This window comes from Anguilla rostrata, chromosome 17 (genome assembly GCF_018555375.3).
Source record: "Anguilla rostrata isolate EN2019 chromosome 17, ASM1855537v3, whole genome shotgun sequence".
Taxonomy (NCBI): domain Eukaryota; kingdom Metazoa; phylum Chordata; class Actinopteri; order Anguilliformes; family Anguillidae; genus Anguilla; species Anguilla rostrata.
This window is the reverse complement of record NC_057949.1, coordinates 27,786,758-27,807,039: the sequence shown is the minus strand read 5'-3', so window position 1 is coordinate 27,807,039 and position 20,282 is coordinate 27,786,758. Positions and strand designations below refer to the sequence as shown.

The following is a 20,282-nucleotide window of genomic DNA, read 5'->3' as shown; positions in this document are numbered from 1 at the left end:
TAATACCCATTTTGTTTTCTTTTCAAGCCAGCTGGCTGACTGAAATGCACCACCGTTTCTCACAATTACTCCAAATAACGAGAGCTGCCCAATTTTAAATCCACAGCCACCCCCCATTCAGACCTTGTTCATGTAACCCTCTCCGGTGGCGAAGGGCCTGTTCGCGCGGTCGGGTCGCAAAACGTACGGTGACGTCCCCAGGGTCCCTTCACCTGTGCAACCCTAAAAACAGTCCTCCGCTCCACGCAATGGGGCTCAAGCACCAGGCCGAGACTAATCAGATGCAAGTTACTTTATTTAAGTTCCTGAACCAGTGCCTCAAAAACAATTGTACAAAAGTAAATGAAGAAAAACAAAAATCCCACAGGTTGCCGGGACAAAGGGGTGGGACGGGACGGGGGGGAAGGGGGGGGGCATTTTAAAGGGGCACACAGGCAGTGTACAGGGCGCCCTGTGTGTAGGAGAAGCCGTAAGGCACTTCGCTCTCCTCGACCTGGAAACCTTCGGGTTCGGGAGCGAGGTCAGGGAAGGTGAAATCGGGGACCTGTCAACGGGAGAGAGAGCCGAGCATGAGCCATTCTCAGGGAAGATTTAAAAAAATATTTATATTAATATTTATATATATAACGGACAGGTCTGTATGTAGTTAAATTCCACTGCTGTCAGAATCCTCTAGCAATATAGATTTTTTTTACGGGATTTGTCAGGGTGACAGCTCAACCCCAAGATGGTGAACGTGTCATATCACTATCCAATCAAGAACCAAACTGAATAGAACTTTTCCAAATCTTTATAAAAATAAAAAAATAATTTCAAAAAAAGAAGTAAAAAGAAAACCAGATCAGATATTTTGGTGGGCACAATCTCACACTGATGGAAGGAATGGGTTTCAAGGTGGCATACAATAGCCTCTTCTCCAGCTAAGCAGAGGCACCGTCTGCTTTCAATACAATTTAAAAATTTTTGTATTCTTTGTCTGCATTACAATGCACCATATTAAGCCTGAGAAGCCCCACCCCCTTCCATTATCACCCCCTGTCCCAAACCAAACCGGGGGGGCATGATGTTAAACGGTCCAAAGCAGTCAAATGACACAGATTAGATGCGTTTTCATTTATTATGATTATTGTGCACAAATTTATTATTTATGGAATACACAGGGAACGTCGTATTAACTAGCCGCTAATTTCGCACAAGGACAACACGTCTCACAGGGTGGATGGGTTCCTGAAATTACAATCCCATGTCATTTCCTTACATTTTTTTTAAACGACACCGCCCCCTACCTCCATGGCACCAAGGCACACATACGTGACAAGGAAAACAAAAGGAAAATATTCACAATGGTGGCACCCACTATGAGAACCAAACTCTCACATTAACATTAATCATGGGCTGGATGGGGAGCCGGCCCAGAACAATGACATCACATGTCTGACTTCATCAAAAGGAGCTCTCATTGGATAGCAGAGGTCATTGGACTAAGGACAAGACGTGACTTCATGGTGCTTCACAGAACCTGACTAGCCAAAAAATCTGGAACCGACTTAGCCAGCTGTGACATCAAACCTAATCTTAGGTCTGTGAAACACCTGCCAAAAGGGGTAACACCTTAATTTTGCTTTTCAAAAACTTATATTAAACTGAAAAACTAAATTTTTTAAACCTGTAACCTTTTTTGCAATAAAGAGCTGGACACAAGACCGGCAAGTCTCCAGGGGGGGGACTCTGTGACAAACGATTACATCATCAGTGGCGGCATCTTCTCTTCCGCGGCCCACATCTTCACCTGCCCATTGGACAGGGGCTTTGAGGGGGTGGAGTTGGGGGCGGAGTCAGGGGCGGGGTCAGTATCGGAGGCGTGACCGGGGTTGTGGTTTGGGGTGGTCGTGGGGTCATGGCCGGGGTCGGGGGCGGGGCCAGGCTTTGCCCGGGGATAAAAGGGACCTACCAGCCAGTTGAGCGGCGTGTTGTTGACCAGGTAGTCCATGACCCCGTCCAGGGACTCCTTGATGCGGGCCAGCTGGCCCCGGCTGCTGGCCAGGGCGCCGTCGGACAGGTCCTGGAAGGTGAAGGCGCCGCTGAAGTTGGCGTAGATCTCGGAGGCGGACAGGGCCACGGACAGGGCCTGGTGCTGGATGTTCTGGGGCAGGCCCTGCAGGCTGGGCGCCAGGGACAGGCAGGTGTTCTGCAGCTGGCGGGTCAGACTGCGGGCAATGGCCAGGGTGCGGGACTCCATGCGCTGGGGGGGGGGGGGGGGCAGGAAAGGGTGGGGTCAGATGGCAGGGGACAGGAGCAGTACACCAGTTACTATCCACACATACAGGGGAGCAGTGAGACACACACACCTTTATCCCAGTTTGAGTCATACAGCTCAAACCAGGGGGTAGACCTTCCTGGCCCAGGTGAGCTGCAGGGTCTGCTGGGTTTTGTTACAAAAATAAATAGACCCTGTTGCTGTCCAGGACCAAGGATGACCACCCGTGGGTTTATATAAATACAAATTAAACAAATCACTATTTCACAATATGCCATTGTTCATTGCTGGTGTTTTTATGAAGCACCACCTGCTGCTCACCATGCAATTGCTAGCCGTTGTGCCAATTCAATTAATGAAAAAGTATTTTAATCCTTATACTTTCACTCATTTCTCTTTTCCCTCTTAGTATTTCACTTTTGGAACACCTTTTCATTTAAGAATTTAACTCCACCCGCTCGTCTGAAGGACTGCAGCGGCCTAGGGGAGATGTTTTTTCTTGTTGAGAACGGAGCAGAACTTCCTGTGAATACCTGCACATCTCCATCATGGCCGCTGCTCTTCCACTGACCCAGGGCTCCCACGTTCCTCCTGGTGTGCTCAATCTGGGAGGAGAGAGGCCAAGACCAGCCTGCTTGAGTTCGCTCTAATTCAACATCATCAGTATCATTCTCGTTTATGGTAAAAGATCATTATTGAGGTGTTGGGAGCAATCCTGATCTTCCCACCTTTCCAATATGATTGTGAAATGTGTTCAGAGCAGCAGTTAGTAAAGAGGCTGCAGCAGCTGCTGATGTGGTGAACAATTGATGAGTGGCTAACATTTCACTCTCTGACGTTCTTAACTTGGGGTCCCCCACCCCCAATCACAGCCTGCAGTATCACTGCAATGTCATGTGTCCGGTCAGGATATGCAGACGCAACCTAGCATGCTTGTACTGATATGTGAGGTCATAACCTCCCCTTCCCTCGCGCTAGGTGTTAACCGGTAGCGAGCGCCTGTGGCCGGACGTACCAGGTCCACGGTGAGGTGCAGCTGGGATATGGACTCCTGGCTCCTGGTTTTGGCTTCGTGCACCTTGGCCAGGGCCTGGCGGTAGGCCCTCTTGCGCAGCTTGGTGGAGAGGGAGCCCAGCCGCACGTAGTAACTTGGCTTGGCGGCCACGTCGAACCCCTCCACAGTCTTGGCCTCCTTCTCTGCAGGAGGGAAAGGGTGGCGTCATGCAAAGTGATGCTGTGAGAGAGGCGTTTGCTTAATGCTCTGGACCCATTCAAGGTCAGCACAGACTGGGGAATTTCAGTAATAAAGGTCAGGAAGGCCAGTTTAAAAGGTCTTTCCCCATGAACAAAAAGAGAACCAACCAATTAAAGACTTGGGAGCCCAAAATCATTCAGAGATGATTTCATTCGAATCTAAATGTTCCATTCTTTGCAGAAATATACCGCTTACAGTAGCTCATTATGAGCAAGATAACCCCTCATGTCTATAACTAATGATGCCCACCTGAGAGAGAGACCATCTCTGGTACGCAAGCTAAATCAGGAGATGTGTCCCTCACCTCTCCCTGTACACTATTTTGAATGGCCAGGTGGGCGTGGCTGGAGACTGGTTTTGGGGGCTTTTTTCAGGGCTCACCGAGCTCGTCGTCGGTCAGGGGCAGGTACTGGTCCACCAGCGTCTCTGAGGTGCTGAGGGCGGAGTCCACGCCGGTGCTGACCAGGCGGGCCACGCGGCAGCCCATCACGGTGCGGACCCCCCCGCCGATCGCCTCGCGGGTCATCTCCACCCGGCCCAGCACCGCCCCCCGGGCCCGCTCCACCACCCCCGCCAGCGTGAACAACAGCGCCTCGCGGGCACCGTTCGTCGTTATGGCAACCACCTCCCTGGCTCCCATCACGATAGCCATGGCGCTGGTGGCGACCTGCATATGGGGCAGGAGTCACATGAGGGTAGGTGACCAATAAGAATGATGCTTTAAAAAATATATATATATTTTTTTTTAATCAGATGTCAAGGTTAAGTGGGTCAGAAAGTCAAATAGATCAATGGAAGACCAAGCGCTATTTTCTCTTTTGCATTGATGGTGTACTGGTAGTTTATCAGTGGGAGCTGCGTATCAGACAGATTTGAGGGATAACCGATCCACAGAGAACAAGCAGCTCTGAAGTAAGTTTTGAGTTTTTGAGTAATGGAAACATTTACAGCTCATTCAGGGGATATACAATAATGACAATTCAACTCTCTGACCAGTTCATAGCAGGTTTGATTACATCACATTTAAGCGACAGTAAACCTTGCTAGGTTGTTAATACCCAGCACTGACTGCACACACTATCATTCAACAGCAAGCTGTAAGCTAGTTTTTTTCTCCAGTTTACAGTTTGCTAGTTTTCTGTAGTCTACTAGTTTTCTCTCTATCTTGTGGTGCGATCACAGTGCCATCTACTGGCCAAAGACTCTTATTACAGGTTCAGCTGTAATCTACCCCACCAGAGTTTCAGTCACCCCTGTTATTTTTAAGCATTCCTCCATCTTGCAGGAAATAATGAAATCTGACAGACTGCTCTTTTCCGTAGCAGTGCATCTCACACAACTCATTTCTGCACTATTGTTCAAAACCCATTGTTTTTGTGCTTGCTTGCAGCTCTCAGTTACAAGTCACCCTGCCAAATTATAGTACCAAAATAGTTTTTGTTTTTTTTTTTAATGCAAAGCTACAAAGATTTGGGTACACTGCCATATCTCAAATACAGTATGTATAAGTCCTGCCCCCCCCCCAATACAAAGATTTGGGTACACTGCCATATCTCAAATACAGTATGTATAAGTCCTGTCCCCCCCCCCCCCCCCACACTCCCTCAGAATTTCATCCTGTAACAGAGGATCTGGGATTGTACTCAAACCAGAACACTTGCAAATAACAGGGTTTTCCGTTAGTGATGCCGATAGCGGCAGCAGCAGCGGCAGTGGCAGCAGGGCACTCTGATGCAGTACCTGCTCTGGGGGCTGGTGCACGATGGGCCAGGTCTGCTCTATCTTATCCAGGCCTTTACAGGCCAGATCATTAGCAGCAGCAACTGTGGAAGGGGAACACAAATGACCAACTCCAGCCCCAGAAAGGCAAATTAAAAAAACTATTTATAGGCAAACAAACGGTGTATCACATGATAACATTCCTTCTCTAAAAGTGATTATGGTTATTAGTAACAGTGTGAATAATAATTATTATAAATGTATACACATTTCTATGGAACCTAAACTACACAAAATTTTTCTGGGTGACTGTGACACTGGTATGTCGAAGGCCAGACGAGGTTGCTTTCTCTAACAGCAGGTATTTCTACCTGTGGACCTTTTAAAAAGTGCCTTCCTATATACATCTCAGAGCTGCTGGGCTCAAGGCTATGGTGACAGGTGAGGCAGTTGCCTTGGCAATGGTTGATGATTAAGTGGAGCGGGGGAAAACGGTGATTCTGATGAACTGCATAAACTACAAATGGTAACCACAGGAAAGGGTACTTAAAATGTAATTTCAAGTGCAGAGCATCACTTAAATTCTACCGTATTACCGTAAGAATAAAGGGCGAGTACGTCAACGCGTAATTTTAAGGACTGCGTGAATAGGATTTTGACGCCACGACCGCGGTTTTAAACTGTTTTCACATGCCACCAGTTTTTCAGAAAAAGTAGAGAGCTAGCCTTACTTTGTGGCCCTAGCTTGTCGATTATGGGGCCAGCCTGCGTCAGCGCCACCGATGTCAGCGTCTTCACGCCTGCCTCTGCCACCTCGCACACGGACCTCAGGTAGGGGTGGTTGTCCTTGGTGTTGCAGTACGCGAAAGACAACAGGTTGCAGGTGGAGCTGACCAAGGGGAGATTAGCCAGTCTGGCAACCACATTCTATCAGAAAAGAGCAACGCACCAACATATTGAGATGAAGCGCCTAATTATTCATTCGTATTGGATTTTCCAGCAGAATACCGTGCATGCTGTCATTTCATCTGAACGCATGATACGTGGTGAAACGGGTGCATAATGGAAACGCATGAAAACATTGTACCCATTGGGGAAAGCGCCTATGAAGGAGAATGGACATGCACAAACCTTATTAGGTTCAAATTCCAGTGACGCCATCGTAAACCTAACACGAAGATTATGAGCGGTTGTTGGGAGTCAAGCCTTTGCTCTTACCAATCTTGAAGAATTAAATACACCTGAAGCAAGTCTAGACGGCTTGCCGCAAACTAACCGGTAGACTCCAGCAGTCCACGGAAAGGATATAACAAACGACAAGAAGCCTCTAAAGCTATGCTAAATGAAACGTTTCAACTACTTCCAAAGAAATTCAGGTATTCTCTGGAGCGTAGTCGGACGCGCCACACACCTTGCACTAATTGAACCTGCGCTGTCCTTCTCTCGCGAGATGTTTCAATTAATGACGTAAGTTCAAGTGCGACCGTCAAGTGCTGTTTTTCCTAACAAAATAATTTCTGATAGTAATGGGAAATATCGTTAGTTTATTATTGAATTTTATTTAATTCAGTTAATTCATAAGATGTATTCAATTGGTCCACTACAGTTCAATACTACATTATTGATTCATGACGCACCAGCTCCCCACTCAATTTAACATGAGCAGCAAATGAACAAATACAGCGAGCATTTGCAACGAGCGGTATTGCTATAAACACGTTATTGCTATAAACTAATTAAAATTTATGGAACTTTTGGAATAATTCTACCTAGGACACCCCCACCAAATGCAAGTGGATTCATTTCAGCATTTGGGGTGTTCGCCCAGTTACTACTTGATTCTAGTTACGTCATAGAAGGCTCATATGCCGTCACATTCCATTCGTCCAGAAGACGCTTAAAACCAGCCTATCCGTTCATTCATGAAAACGCATGGAGGCCACCAGTCCTCAGAAAGCAGTTCAAATAAACGGGGAAACAGGGCGCTCCGCGCGCTTATTCTTTGGGTAGGTCTCCTTACTGAAAGCATTTAACCCTGATGGATTCGGACGCACAATCAGTCGATGGCCGGCTAATTAGCCAGCGTTGCATCCCCTCATTAATAGAAAGCGTGACAGGCGAATGTTTGAATGTGGAATAATAGCATGATGTCAGATTACCTTGTGTATTGACGTCACTGTACGTATTGCAGTTCTGCTGAGAGAAATATGCATCTATTGGAATTTTAGGAGAAATAGCCTGCATGTCTTGTAGTATCCGTTATCTACTTATCTAAGTTTTCTTGATAGAAATGTGCATGTGTTGTACTTAAGGTAAAAATGAATGAATACATGTAGCCCTTTACTTTACCATCTCAACTGTCACAAAGTTTCAAGCAGAGTTAGAGAACTTGTAAACACCTGTGTAACAATAAGGCCCATCTATTTGTCTTACTCTGTCCTGAAGTTCTGCTTGATCACCTTTAAAAAAAAACCACTTGGTTTTTACGTTTTAAAAAATAAATAAATTCGCTCCATTTTGAAGTGCTGTGTGACAGCTTGTTGTCAAATGGTGCTGCACAGAAATATTGTTTGATTGATTGATTGATTGATTTTGGGTTTTTTGCTCCAGCGAAAGTGAGAAGACAAGAGAAGAATGAAGTATAGTAAGGAATGATGGACATTCAGTCTATGTACTCAGGTATGAACCTTTCCTTTGGCAACAGTGTAAAAAAAAACAAAGTATTAAAAAAAAACTGTGTATTATCCTGTTTGTCAATCATCTCTGGTGATTTCTACAATGTGTAACATATAAATATTTATGACTGACAAAGTGATGAATGTTCTGCCTCGTGCTTGCTGAAGGGTACCGTCGCTGGGTTGCGGGAAAACAGGACCGCTTCAGGACGGCGAACAGCGTGCGGCCGAGCTTCATAGGCTCCCGCGGCTCAATCGCCACCGCCACCGCCCTGACGACCGCCCCGACGACAGCCCCGACGACCGCCCCGACGACCGCCCCGACGACCGCCCCGACGACCGCCGCTCCTTCCTGGATCGGCCAGCCCCAGCCGGGCCCGTCCTCTGTCCGCTCGCCGTCCGCCAGCGTCCCGCTCGACCCCGAGCTCGGGGAGTTCCGACGGAGCGAGAACGCGTTTGACTACCGCCGCTTCTCCAGCTATGCGTCGGGGACGTCCCGGCAGGGGGACGCGTCCCGGCCCGACGGCGCCGACCCACCCTCCGGCCGCGACTCCAGCTACGCGCAGGACTACCGTGGCCGCTGGGGGCGGCCCGCCGTGTCGGCCCGCCCGCCCGACCTCCTGAAGGTCAGCACCTGCCCCTTCGCGTCCACCACGGAGTACCGGGACCAGTACCGGGCCTGGCAGGTGGCCCCGTCCTACCCGCCGCGCCGGGACACGTACGCCCGTCCCGTCCCGAGGACGGACCGGCCGGCCACGTCCTACGCCCGGGACTTCAGGGGCCTGCAAGGGGACCCGGCCGCCTCGGCCAGGCCCCCGGACAGCCTGAGGCTCGGCATCAGCCCCTTTGAGGCCCCCAACCGCAAGGCCCCCAACCGCGGGGTCCCCAACCGCGAGACCCCCAACCGCAAGGCCTCCAACCGCGAGGCCCCCGCGGAGAACCTGAGAATGTGGCTGGTCCCGCCTCCCCAGCGGTACAGGCCCGAATATGTTCGCCCCGAGGGCAAAACTGAGTTCTCCACCAGCTACGGGCAGGACTTCAGGACCCAGGAGGGGAGCAGGCGCTTCCTCATCCTGCCCAGGGATCAGATCCGCTTGCCCAAGGCCGCCTTCCACGACAAAACCACCTACAACTCCGACTACCGAGCCACGGTTGTTTGGGGCGTGTGAATTTCCACCACCGGCCACCAGAGGGCAATGTTTGCTCAGCTGCACCACCGTCGCCCCAAGGGAGAACCGCCTGCATTCAGTCGCCTAGGTAACAAGCAGGGAGGCAGTTGATGAGGCCAGTAAATTTGCAGAAATTCCAACTGCCGAAAAAGAAGAACAACAGATTGCGTGTAGTCCTTTGAATTTTCAGACATGAGAACGTGGGATGAATGACTTGTGCAATGATTTGAGTCTTTCAACCTAAAAAAAGTTGTTGTTTTTTGAAAGATGGCCTTCATTAGGTAACGAAGAAAAGCGCCACATGCTTCTCTTTCCTCACAAGACACATTCCACATAAATAAATCCTTTTTATTTGTATTCATTATGTGTTGTGGCCTGAGGAGGGGCTCCGTGGTTAGTGGTTATCATCAGGGGGTTAAGTTGTAGTTTTTGAGGTGGGGGAATCCTTAAATCCCTTGTATCATAAGATATGTGCGGTGGAAGTGGGGGGAATTTAACAAAATTATACAACCTTCTGTCTTCTGTCTCAAAATAACAGCTAAATAGGCTGTTGAAACCTTGTTCGCCTTGCCCATAACTGACATACCTGGCTTGATAACGCGACTAAATAAAAATAAATTTAATAAAATAAACTTTCTAAAACAGTCTAAGATGTAAAATACGCAGCTATATGTTCATCTTTCATTTAATTTGAGGTAGTTAATTACATAAGGGGCACAGAAACCTTTTCGCAGTCCAAATCTCATTGGTAAAATCAACTGCTTCCTAGTAACTTTTTTCAGGCATCTTATTATTATTATTATTATTATTATTACTTTGTCTGTGTCATGCTAATTTAAAGAGGCAACTGAAATTTGCATAATGCAATCGATTTAAAGTGAACCAGAAATTTTTAATCAAGAACTGCGAATCAGAACCAACTTTAACGTCGTTCATGTACATCTCGGTGGTTCGAGTCCAAGGGAAAGCTTCTCGGTAAAGGAACTTCAAATCCCGGAGTACACCATCATGGTACACGTGATCCACTTCGGGTTCGAAGTTTATTTAAAGCGAGGAAAGTTTGCGTACTGCTGGGGACGATTTCCCCCTCCGATGCACAATAAAAATGAAGCAAAATGGGAAAATGACAGAACACCCAGGATCAAATCAGTGTTTGAGAATAATGTGGAGATCTTGCAACCTATGCATGTGTCTCTTTTTTTCTCTAGCGAGCTATGTACAGGCAAGTAACGTGCAACTTTCTGAAAGCATAGTTTGACAGCTGTATAGGCTTGTTAGCTTGCTCGCTTAATTTTTTTTCTAGTTGATGGATAATTTAAAAACATAAACACTGCGTTCTACAGCAACAGTTTTGAAATGGCAAGACGCTGAATTTAGACAATTGTCGCGAGCGCACATTGCGATTTCCTGCGAAGTTTCAGGGAAATCCGCTGTTTGATGGGATGACAGGAAACTAACAACCAAATATGATTTAGTGGATCTGGCGCAGTGTATTGGCACAAATTTGGGCTACTAAGCTGTCTGATTTTTATTTCCATCCAGATAAATGATCCCGACGCTGGCCTGTGGATGGTAAGATTACCCGTCTATATTTAACTACATTGATGGAGAAATCGTAGAACTAAGGGGGTTAGTTCTTTGAATTAATTCACAGATTCCGTTTTTTTTAATCCTCTGAATGGCTCATCGTAATGTCAGAGGGTTCACGCATAAGGCTACAGGAGGAATTGCGAAACTGGGTACAGAGTTTCGCCAAATCACTTTAATTCGTCACTAACCGCAACTGCATTTCGACTGTCCAAATGTGTCTTTGCAGGCTGCCTATACGATTCCCGCAGGTTTATGCTTATTGATAAGCCTCAATCCACACATAACAGGTATTTGGTTGCATTTTTTAAACTAAATAAATAAATAAAACATACAGCGTGTAATTATTGACATCTTTTTTGTATAAAGGTCTACACACAGTGCATTGAAAGACACTTTTCTTGCAGAGGCATCGCTATGGAGGAGGCTTGCAGATCTTCACACGCTGATTTCCGCAGCTGTGGCCTCCATGTTGGGCTGGGTCCTTTACCAAAAACGCATTAAGGATGTCTTCCAGCAAGAGGAGGGAAGGTACACTGAAAAAAATAAATAAATACTGATTTCACTTTATGTTGGGAAGCGGTCTATCAACTTGAACACCTCTGCTCCATGCTCCATACATGCATCACTTGGCATACAGTACCTTAGCCATGTGCGCTCAGGTTTATACATCACACACCATAATAGCCATTGCATGGCCTGTGTGTGTAAGGCTTACACCAGAGAGGTGTCAGTTTTTCTCCCTTCAGTTTTTACTGAAGTTAATTTCCTCGTCCTTGCTGTTTAGAGAATTCTCTGGGCTGGCTTTGACGATGGTCTGGCTCCTCCTGTGTAGGCACTCTGGGAGGTGAGGATTTTCTGTTGCTCTACAAGAAATAGCAAAGTCCTGGCTAATTGGAAACATCCGTTTTTTTTTGTTTTTTTTTAATGAAACGTCTAACATTCTCATGTGTAATTCTCATGTTTAATAAACATAGAAATGCCTTTGTGTTCACAACTGTCACAAAGTGAAAATTTTAAATATTTATTTCCCTGACAACAATCTGGGTGATATAGAGGCCACAGGTTAATTTGTTCTGCTAGTATATCAGCTGCCCAGAATCAAGCCATAGAGGGGTAAAATGTCACTGTCCAATCACATTTGTTTTTTTTTTCCCCTCATTCCAGAAATCCGATTGGTGCTCTCAGAGTATGCACTGCAACTGCCATCACCGTCTTCCCCTTTGTGGCATGGCTGTACTACTACATCAACAAAGACCTGAGGTCTGCTTGGCCTGAACACTGCAAAACAGCTCTTTAGGCCAGCGGGACAAAAATTAAATACATAAACTCTGAAACAGGCAAGGAAGAAAGATTGTGACTGCCATTATCAACAAGGATTATTATCTTTCCTAATCACTTGTCAATAAACCAAGTCACAGGAAGTACCAAAGAGCAACTGCCTGCTAATTAAAATGCACAGTGCCTGATTTTTTTTGCATTGGTCAGCATTTTAGTATACAAGTTGACCAGTAAAATGATCAACTGCCAGAAACTTCAAATCAGTGGTTCCCACATAAAGAGAGTCGGTTAAAGAGTGTAGTTCTTGTTCTGTGTAATGAATGCCTGTAATATTGCCTACTCTCAAGTAATTGCAAACATTGTTTACATGGCAGATGTCTGTATTCTGAAGTTCACATATTTTCTACTGTAAACTTTGCACAATCTCTTCAGGTGGCTAGAGGCATATTTACTCAATTATGTGCTTAAAAGCACAATAGCAGATCTCTAGTCAGTGTTAAGAACCCGAAACAACCTGGAGCAGATTCTATATTCAATTATTTTTTTCTTGAGGTTTTGAGAAATGTTCAAAACAAGTTAAAATAAAGGACACCTTGCAATAACTGGTGTGCAAGACATGGTTTTTACATTCAGTGGTTCCGGTGCTGACTGCTATGTAAACTATATATTTACCAATGGGCCAATATGGCCTCTTACCCATTTATTCACCTAGGCTGCGTTGGCCCTGCTAGTCTAGTTCTTGTGCCATTTCTTTGGCAAGGTTAATGTCTTCGCCATGGGGTGGTTTCACTTTGTAAGTCAAAGCAATAACAACAAGAGTGAAGAAACAGGAGAGACTGTATATTGCGTCTCAAACGGCAATAGTCCCTACTTTGATAGCAAATGCGAAAGCCTCTTGTAAAACACAAATCCCCAGAATCCTTCGCGCGTAAACCGGAACCAGAAGCTGACAGAGGAAGAAACACTGTCAGGTTTTATCTTCAATCGCAACCGCTCTAGGATGAGTTATACAAATCCAGGACCGGTTTGTATAACTGATCCCTATCTGAACTATTGAGTATACAGCTCTATATACAGTATACACTATATTGAGTATACAGTATACAGGATCAGCTCTAGGAGAGTTTGTGACACTATCGATGTGCTGACTGCCTGCCTCAAATAACCTTCTGTAGTTCTACTTCCGCAGTTCCTTTTTTTATGAAAAAGCGCCGTGACTAGGGCACCCAGCATCATGGCGCTAAGTTTAACGCCGCTCGTTTGTTTCCAGAATTTTAAATTGCGTTTGCTCAGTCGTGCTGTTTTACAAAATAATTTAAATACTCACATTATATGTGGCTTTAGTACTAGTACTCTAACGTCACTGAGGGGCAATGCGTGTGCATGTCCAGTTTTCTCGGTCCGTGGATCACATGCACCGGTAAGAACTGCTATATTATTTTACTATTCGCTTTACTATACGTTAAATATGTGTTAGACAACGCTTAGACCCATAGAATCACACATTTTTTTGCGTGACACATGGAAATGAACATAGCTTTTTGTACTTTTGCGTCGTCAATACTGCATTTGCTGATCTTGCTTCCCCTAGGTCAACAAGACTCTCGCGTGCAGGGCACTCCAGAAAAGCTTTTTGCGTTACAGCTACAGATCACTCAATTCAACTCCTCCGCCACCAAAGTCTGGCAACAAATGGAAGAGAAAAGCTGGGGTACGTACTCCAGACGTAATCCATTTCCAAGTCGTGCTACATTTACCAAAATATTAAGCAACGTTTCGCGAAGGTGCTGATGGGAAATGAAGTCCGCGCCGAGGCATAACGTCATTTTATAGATTACAGGGCATGTTACAGCGTCACTGATCATTATTATGGCATGGAAATGGCTACACACAAACAAATTTGTGCCACAAACAATGGAGGGTGCATAAAAAATATGTTAAGCACAGCGCTTAAAGATGCTTCATCTTGTATCAGCAAAGATGAGAACATTTTGGTTGACCACAAGGTTGGGAAAAAACAATTTCAATGACAATTCTTTTTTTAAATTTTGTAATTGGAAAGCTAAAATCCAGCAATAGCTTGGGCACTGCAAACTACTAGTCACTGTATTTTGCTGATGTTGTCACTCGACACAGTTCCTTTTAAGCAATTTTGAACAAAATCTCTAACCTAGTGTGTCCCTGGCATGCCTTGACTTGCTACGGCACGTGCTTCTCCCAGACATTTCATGGGCTAGAGTGTCTTTAGGTCTGTCCATCTGGGTTCAGAGATTATGCCCTCGCCTAGACTACATTGGCATGCCCATCACAAGAGTCACCTGCTCTCTGGTCTGCTTTCAGTGCTTTGTAGGTGATGTATTGCCATCTCAGAATTCACGTTTCAAAAGATATCGAAGCTGAAAGTGCAAGAAAGCAATTTTTCTTCCTTAATTTCAGTAGCCAGTGACGTGGAAGTCTTTAGCAGTGACGTTTGCTATCGGTGGAGCGCTCCTGGTGGGGATGAAGTACTTCAAGAACGAAAAGGAGGAGTGTGAGTCCTGAAATTCCCATTCCGCCATTATAGTTAAGTTTATCAAGTTAAACGGAAATTGGCAATAGTGGCGGTTATTGTGCAGTAAATTCGTATAGCCGGGCGTCTGCACATCAGAGCCAAACACCTGGGCATTGATGTGGGGACGGTGTAATTTTCATTCACAATTACAATTTTCATCTCTTCAGGCATATAGTAGGCCATTCTTAAAAATAAGTGATTTGCTCTTCATACATACTGTATCATACAGTATACTGTCCCATTTCAACATGCTGTACAAGAGCACGTGAATGTGCAGATGTTAGGGCCTCCGGTGCTTCTAAACACAACGTGAATGCATTCAATGTGTAGGGGAGGAATTGTTTGTAATTCATTTGTATGTGTATGTCTCCCTGTTTGCCTGTCTGTCTCTGTCTGTCTGCATGTCTGTCTGCCTGCCTGCCTGTTTGTCTGTCTGCCTGTCTGTCTGCATGTCTGCTTGTTTGCCTGTCTGCACGTCTGTCTGCCTGCCTGTCTGTCTCTGCCTGTCTGTCTGCATGTCTGCTTGTTTGCCTGCCTGCCTGTCTGTCTCTGCCTGTCTGCTTGTTTGCCTGTCTGCATGTCTGCCTGCCTGCCTGCCTGTCTGCCTGCCTGCCTGTCTGAATGCATGTCTGTCTGTATGCCTGTCTGCTGTAGTGATTGAGAGGGAAAAGACACGGTCACTGGGGAAGCCTGCTCTCGGCGGTCCCTTCTCGCTGGTCGACCACAACAGTCAGCCCAAGAAGAGCGAAGACTTCCTGGGCCAGTGGATCCTGATCTACTTCGGCTTCACACACTGTCCGGACATCTGCCCAGACGAGCTGGAGAAGATGATCGAAGTGGTCGATGAAATTGGTAAAAAAAGAAAGCTATCTTTTTAATATGCACTGTGAATAGGGACCGGTAGTTTTCTGCCGTATTTGGTGGTGTGGTTGCTGCCTGGTCTTGTAATTGGAGCAGGGCTTTTGTTGTTATTCTTATTGTCATTTGTAATACCACTAGGTGGCAATAGATGTGTCTAAAATATTGACCTGATATATCATTTTTCAAGTATTAAATGCAAAGTTTTAAAAGCAATGGGGTTTTTTTGTTTGCTGTTTATTTTTACAGACAGAATACAGTCTCTACCGAACCTAACTCCACTGTTCATTACAATTGACCCCGATAGAGACTCTCCTGAGGCCATATCAACCTATGTGAAAGGTATGAATGTAATTAAAAGAGAATTCATGTTGAAGTATCTGGTTTTTGTTAATAACTATGGTAATGTTATCATTGGCACAATGCATGTGTCAATAAAGTAACGATCTACACAAAAGTTTATGTAAGATAAATCTGAAACCTATATCGGTCTGTCTGAACCAGTGGGCTTGGAGCCAACTGCACACTTGTAAACAGAAATGTCAAATGATTTTTAAAGGGTACTGTTAATCACTCAGCATAAAGGGAAAAAAAGTCTGCCAATTCTCCTAATACTACTCCTAAAAATAACAAGTTACATGTTCCTCTTGAAGAATTCTCTCCCAAGATGATTGGTTTGACTGGGACAAAGGAGCAAGTGGAGGCAGTCTCCCGTGCGTACAGAGTGTACTACAGTCAAGGGCCCAAGGACGAGGATAACGACTACATCGTGAGTTTAAACAGTATTAACCCCGCACCTGTAAAACCAACGAGTCCCCTACGGCTGTTTCTGTGAGAGTACATTCAGGCAAGAGTGTGTTCTTGGACTCGTCAAGAAGTTTGAACTTTAAGCCTTGCAAAGGCTATTGAATTTTCCCTCTTACAATGTAACTTGCAGGTGTACATGAGACACCCTTGGTGAAATGGTGATTTTTTTAAATTTGACGGCTGATTTTATTTTTTAAAATCTTTTTTTCACAGCATGATTCATGCGTGTGCCTGTTTGTCATTTTTAGGTGGACCACACCATCATCATGTACCTGGTGGGCCCGGACGGGCGCTTTGTGGAGTACTTCGGCCAGAACAAGAAGAGCGGGGAGATCTCCTCCTGCATCGCCTCACACATGAGGAAGCACAGGCAGGGCAAGTAGGGCTGGCCATGGCCTGCCGCTCTGCAAACGCGCACTTCCTGTGAGCCGCTCACACACTTCCTGTGCGCTCAACATAGACTGCACATATTTGCCTTCCACCTATCCAGCATCACTCTTTCTTACAATTTTGTTTTATTCAGTGTTTGAATTGTTTAAAAAAAACAACAAAAAAAACAGATGACATTCCCATCCCCTTTATGTATCAGGGTTATTAATGATAACTGACTATATGATGAGAATTTTTTGGTTTTATGATGAGTCGGTTGGCAGTGGGTTTTAAGTTATTTACATGTGTGTGCTTGTGTTTTCCATTGAAAGATTTGGAAGACTTGTCGCAGCTGATTTTGGCAACTAATGAACAGTACAGGCTGATTGTGATGTAATACTGATACCATACTCTTTTTTTTTTTTCAAATCAAAATTTTACAAATGAGGAGGTTGCACGTCTAAACAGGGTACTCTGTGGACTGTCTTTGACAGCACAGGGCACACTACAGACAGGACAACAGTCCTACAGCTTGGACAGTGGCAGGTTGGCATTGCTTGACTAAAGCAATCAAGGTTCATAACTTTGTGCAGTTTTGTAACTGCATACAAAATCTGACTGCACATTCTTCATAGACACTCCCACTTCCTCAATGGCGAGATCTTGTTTTATAATATAAAGATTTTGACATTTGAAGAAATAATTATTGTTGAATTACATTTGGTGGGCGGCACTGATCCTATCCCTAAAATAGGAACTGAACCAGACAAATGCATATCTTCCACAATAAAAAAAAATGAATCCAAACGATGTCATTATACTACAATAAATAAAAAAAGGCTTCAACCATAAAGCTGGCTCCAGTGTTTCCATTGCGCTCTCGTGCTTTTCCCACCGCCTGAATAAACAGTAACCCGCCGGAGAACTCTCAGCCGACTGTCGCTTCATTTAGAGTTTTTAATTTGAACTTGACACGACATTAACCCCTAAGCCTGGAGACTTGTACATCTGTCACACGAAAGGTCGCTTTAAAAGCAGAGCTGGAGCCACCGATGGGTATCGCACATGTAAATTAATATAAAAATGCTGTGGGTGTATATGATATAATCAATGCACATGCTTTAGGTTTGACATTGTGTTTTGTGTTGGTGCCTGAAACATAAATCAAACGAGATGGCCAGCAGATTTGAACTGAATGGCTGTAATGTAATATAATGTAACGTAACATAATGGCGAGAACAGGCCATTCAGCTTAACAATGCTCGCCATTTTCCTGACTAAATTAGTGCTCTATGTAATATAAAGAATTGTCAGTTAATTAAAGTGAATTCTGTGGGCCATGCCATATAGCTTATTTCTGCAAGAGTTGTGGTTGTAATTTAATAACAATGGCCTTTCTGATACTATATACCATACATTTTCCCCAGGTCCAATAATGTGTTTATAAGTTGCAGTATGTGAACAATATGGAGCTCTGTAGAAGAATTTAGGATTTAATCAAACCTTTATGCTAAGAAAAAAAAACTTTTTTTAACCTTTATACTAAGTCACAAACGTCACAGCTGTCAAATTTGTGTCGTCGTGTCGTTCAGACACACGCCGGAACAATTAGCCACCAATTTTGCATGAAAGGATCGCCGACGCGTCGCCGCGCGGCACGGAGCCCGGAGCATCCGCGCGGCGGTGTCTGACTCCTCGCTGTAGAAACAGGTGTTAAATGTTTATTCGCGCATTCTCAGCCTGTGACTAACAATTGGCGGATCTGCGACCAGCTGCGGAGTCGGTCTTCGGGTGTCCGTGTGGGGGCGGCGCGCGCGTCTCTCTGCGATAATCCCCGGTGTTTCTCTCCTCGCTCTCGCGCTTCTTCCTCAGCTGTGCGCAGAGCTCAGACCATCAGGCCGTTTTAAAAGGGTGCAGACGCGATGCTTTTTTTTTGACGAACGTTAAGAAGTGCCTTAATTTATGTGGCAGCCGCCGATAAATTAGTGTCTAATTGTCTGACAGAAAGAGAGGATTACAATTTTAGTGGACTTGTTTTTAACATCAACATTGACTTCCAGGAAAAAAAAAAAGTGTTATTGCATGAATAAATGGGTGACAAGTCCAAGAGCTATTATTGAATTCAGCAATTATAGTCAATTTAATACCCTATTGTGAAGGACATAGCCGTTAGAAATCTGTTCAGTTTGAATAGCCTGTTGGTACTTTCAAATCTTTCAATCTCACATTTATAAAATAGTTTTGTAATATATATATATATATATATATATAAATTTTATTATTTAGTAATTAAGTAATAAAAGTGTTATCCATTCACATATGACAATATTTGGTATGCTGATTGGTTAACTATTCGAATTTAGTTTCCTTTTAAGATATACTGGAAGACATATACACAGATACATGTATATATTCCTGGTTAAATGTTACTTGCACAGTGGCAGTGATGAGGAGCCTTGTTCACTGGATCGAAGAGGACACAAGCCACACTTTCACCACTGACTACTTCAGTCTTCCTGATTCCTGTCATGACGACCAACAACCTCCACCTCTTGTGCCCTGGGGCAGCTTTCCTTCTCACGAAAAGCATCCCATAATGTAAAATTTATTTGTTAACTAATTGATTGATGCATTTGTTTATGTAGCCTGTCATTATAGGTCTGGCCACCATTCAATGGCCATTCAAAATGTGTATCTGTGAACTCCCATGTGAACTCTAATATTAGGCTCTGTATTATGATTAACAAGTAAAAAATGCATAATAATATAACCTTAACTTAGTACAATTTAATATTCTTTTGTTTTTATTTTCTTCATTGTTGTCTATAATGTATAGGTATGGGGCATGCCCCCGCCAAGGCGTAACTTGGCGGGATGGCATACCTGCCATCCCAATGGACCCCTTTCTTTTGAATAAGGAAAGCGATAAAGATTGAGTGCCATGGGGAGACGCTGCGTCGTCGTGGATGCAATTCAATTAGTCTTTTATTAGCATTTTAATTCTGATTCATATTCCAAGTAAACATTGGCATTTTAGAATTTTAATAAGAGTTTTGATTCAGATTTCAATTCAATTAGATTCAGTTTTATTTGTAGTGTTTTTCAAAAAGGGACCTCAAAGCACAGGCATTCCTGGGCCCAGGTTTCCGACACCTGGCAGGGTGGCAAGAAGAACCCGGATGACCTCCAGCTCTGCTTGAAACGTACCCCAAGCCCAATTAATATTTAGTCTGAATGATGTATTCGCCCTTCTTCACAAAGCGAAGTCGTTTTGACGGAACTGAAGTCGTTTTGACGGAACTCAGAGATATGCTGGGAGTCGTACGCAGACGTAAGCCTTCCAAGCAGTGAAGTTACGCCTGCGTGAATGGAAGGAATGGGGTTTGGAAACGCAAAGGTCGTTTTCTTCATCGCGCGTCCTCCGCGACGCCTCCCGTCCCCCTGGAGCAGCGCGTGGGGGTAACCGTCCAGTTGAAAAGCATTCCTCTTCCGAACTGACGTGCGTAATGGAGGTACGTCAATAAAAATATATTCGGGGGATTTGGGGTGGATCTGCGGGGCTTTTTATAGGTTAAGCGGTAACCTTTCCGTTATTTTGAATGCTCCCTTGGGGAGGATCACAACTATGGGTCTGGGCTTTAAAAAGATAACAGCGCGTTGAGCTGTCGTGCGTGCGTGTGCGTGTGTTTGTGCGTGTGTGTGTGCATGCGTGCCTGAGCACATTCTTATGTGTCCCTTTGGATAAGCATCTGCT

General features: G+C 44.9%; 4 protein-coding genes across 8 annotated transcripts; 3 read left to right on the top strand and 1 right to left on the bottom strand.

Moving 5' to 3' along the window:
- Positions 1-277: 277 nt before the first annotated feature.
- Positions 278-6,621, bottom strand: LOC135243140 (perilipin-2-like). Of its 2 annotated transcripts, XM_064314727.1 has the most exons (8): positions 6,363-6,621; positions 5,963-6,158; positions 5,253-5,335; positions 3,894-4,179; positions 3,273-3,454; positions 2,791-2,862; positions 1,952-2,242; positions 278-544 (listed from the first exon to the last, which is right to left on the bottom strand). In XM_064314727.1, the coding sequence occupies exons 1-8, from the start codon at positions 6,390-6,392 to the stop codon at positions 419-421; spliced, it is 1,266 nt and encodes a 421-aa protein (XP_064170797.1). In that variant the 5' UTR covers positions 6,393-6,621; the 3' UTR covers positions 278-418. The 2 variants fall into 2 exon arrangements, with proteins under 2 accessions (XP_064170797.1, XP_064170796.1); XM_064314726.1 differs by lacking the exon at positions 278-544 and having other exon boundaries at positions 1,099-2,242.
- Positions 6,562-10,297, top strand: LOC135243141 (cortactin-binding protein 2-like). Of its 3 annotated transcripts, none has more exons than XM_064314730.1 (3): positions 6,562-6,698; positions 7,842-7,910; positions 8,075-10,297. In XM_064314730.1, exons 2-3 carry the CDS (start codon positions 7,883-7,885, stop codon positions 9,073-9,075), a joined length of 1,029 nt encoding a protein of 342 aa, XP_064170800.1. In that variant the 5' UTR covers positions 6,562-6,698; positions 7,842-7,882; the 3' UTR covers positions 9,076-10,297. The 3 variants fall into 3 exon arrangements, with proteins under 3 accessions (XP_064170800.1, XP_064170801.1, XP_064170799.1); XM_064314731.1 differs by lacking the exon at positions 6,562-6,698 and adding an exon at positions 6,737-7,237 and having other exon boundaries at positions 7,848-7,910; XM_064314729.1 differs by lacking the exon at positions 6,562-6,698 and adding an exon at positions 6,737-7,237.
- On the top strand, positions 10,091-12,545 carry tmem220 (transmembrane protein 220). The gene is made up of 6 exons (XM_064314734.1): positions 10,091-10,297; positions 10,618-10,647; positions 10,892-10,952; positions 11,070-11,193; positions 11,450-11,509; positions 11,830-12,545. The coding sequence occupies exons 1-6, from the start codon at positions 10,181-10,183 to the stop codon at positions 11,960-11,962; spliced, it is 525 nt and encodes a 174-aa protein (XP_064170804.1). The 5' UTR covers positions 10,091-10,180; the 3' UTR covers positions 11,963-12,545.
- Positions 12,546-12,890: 345 nt separating this feature from the next.
- Positions 12,891-17,381, top strand: LOC135243142 (protein SCO1 homolog, mitochondrial). Of its 2 annotated transcripts, XM_064314732.1 has the most exons (7): positions 12,891-13,363; positions 13,535-13,654; positions 14,383-14,473; positions 15,149-15,346; positions 15,602-15,694; positions 16,006-16,121; positions 16,408-17,381. In XM_064314732.1, exons 1-7 carry the CDS (start codon positions 13,178-13,180, stop codon positions 16,540-16,542), a joined length of 939 nt encoding a protein of 312 aa, XP_064170802.1. In that variant the 5' UTR covers positions 12,891-13,177; the 3' UTR covers positions 16,543-17,381. The 2 variants fall into 2 exon arrangements, with proteins under 2 accessions (XP_064170802.1, XP_064170803.1); XM_064314733.1 differs by lacking the exon at positions 12,891-13,363 and having other exon boundaries at positions 14,380-14,473.
- Positions 17,382-20,282: the final 2,901 nt, after the last annotated feature.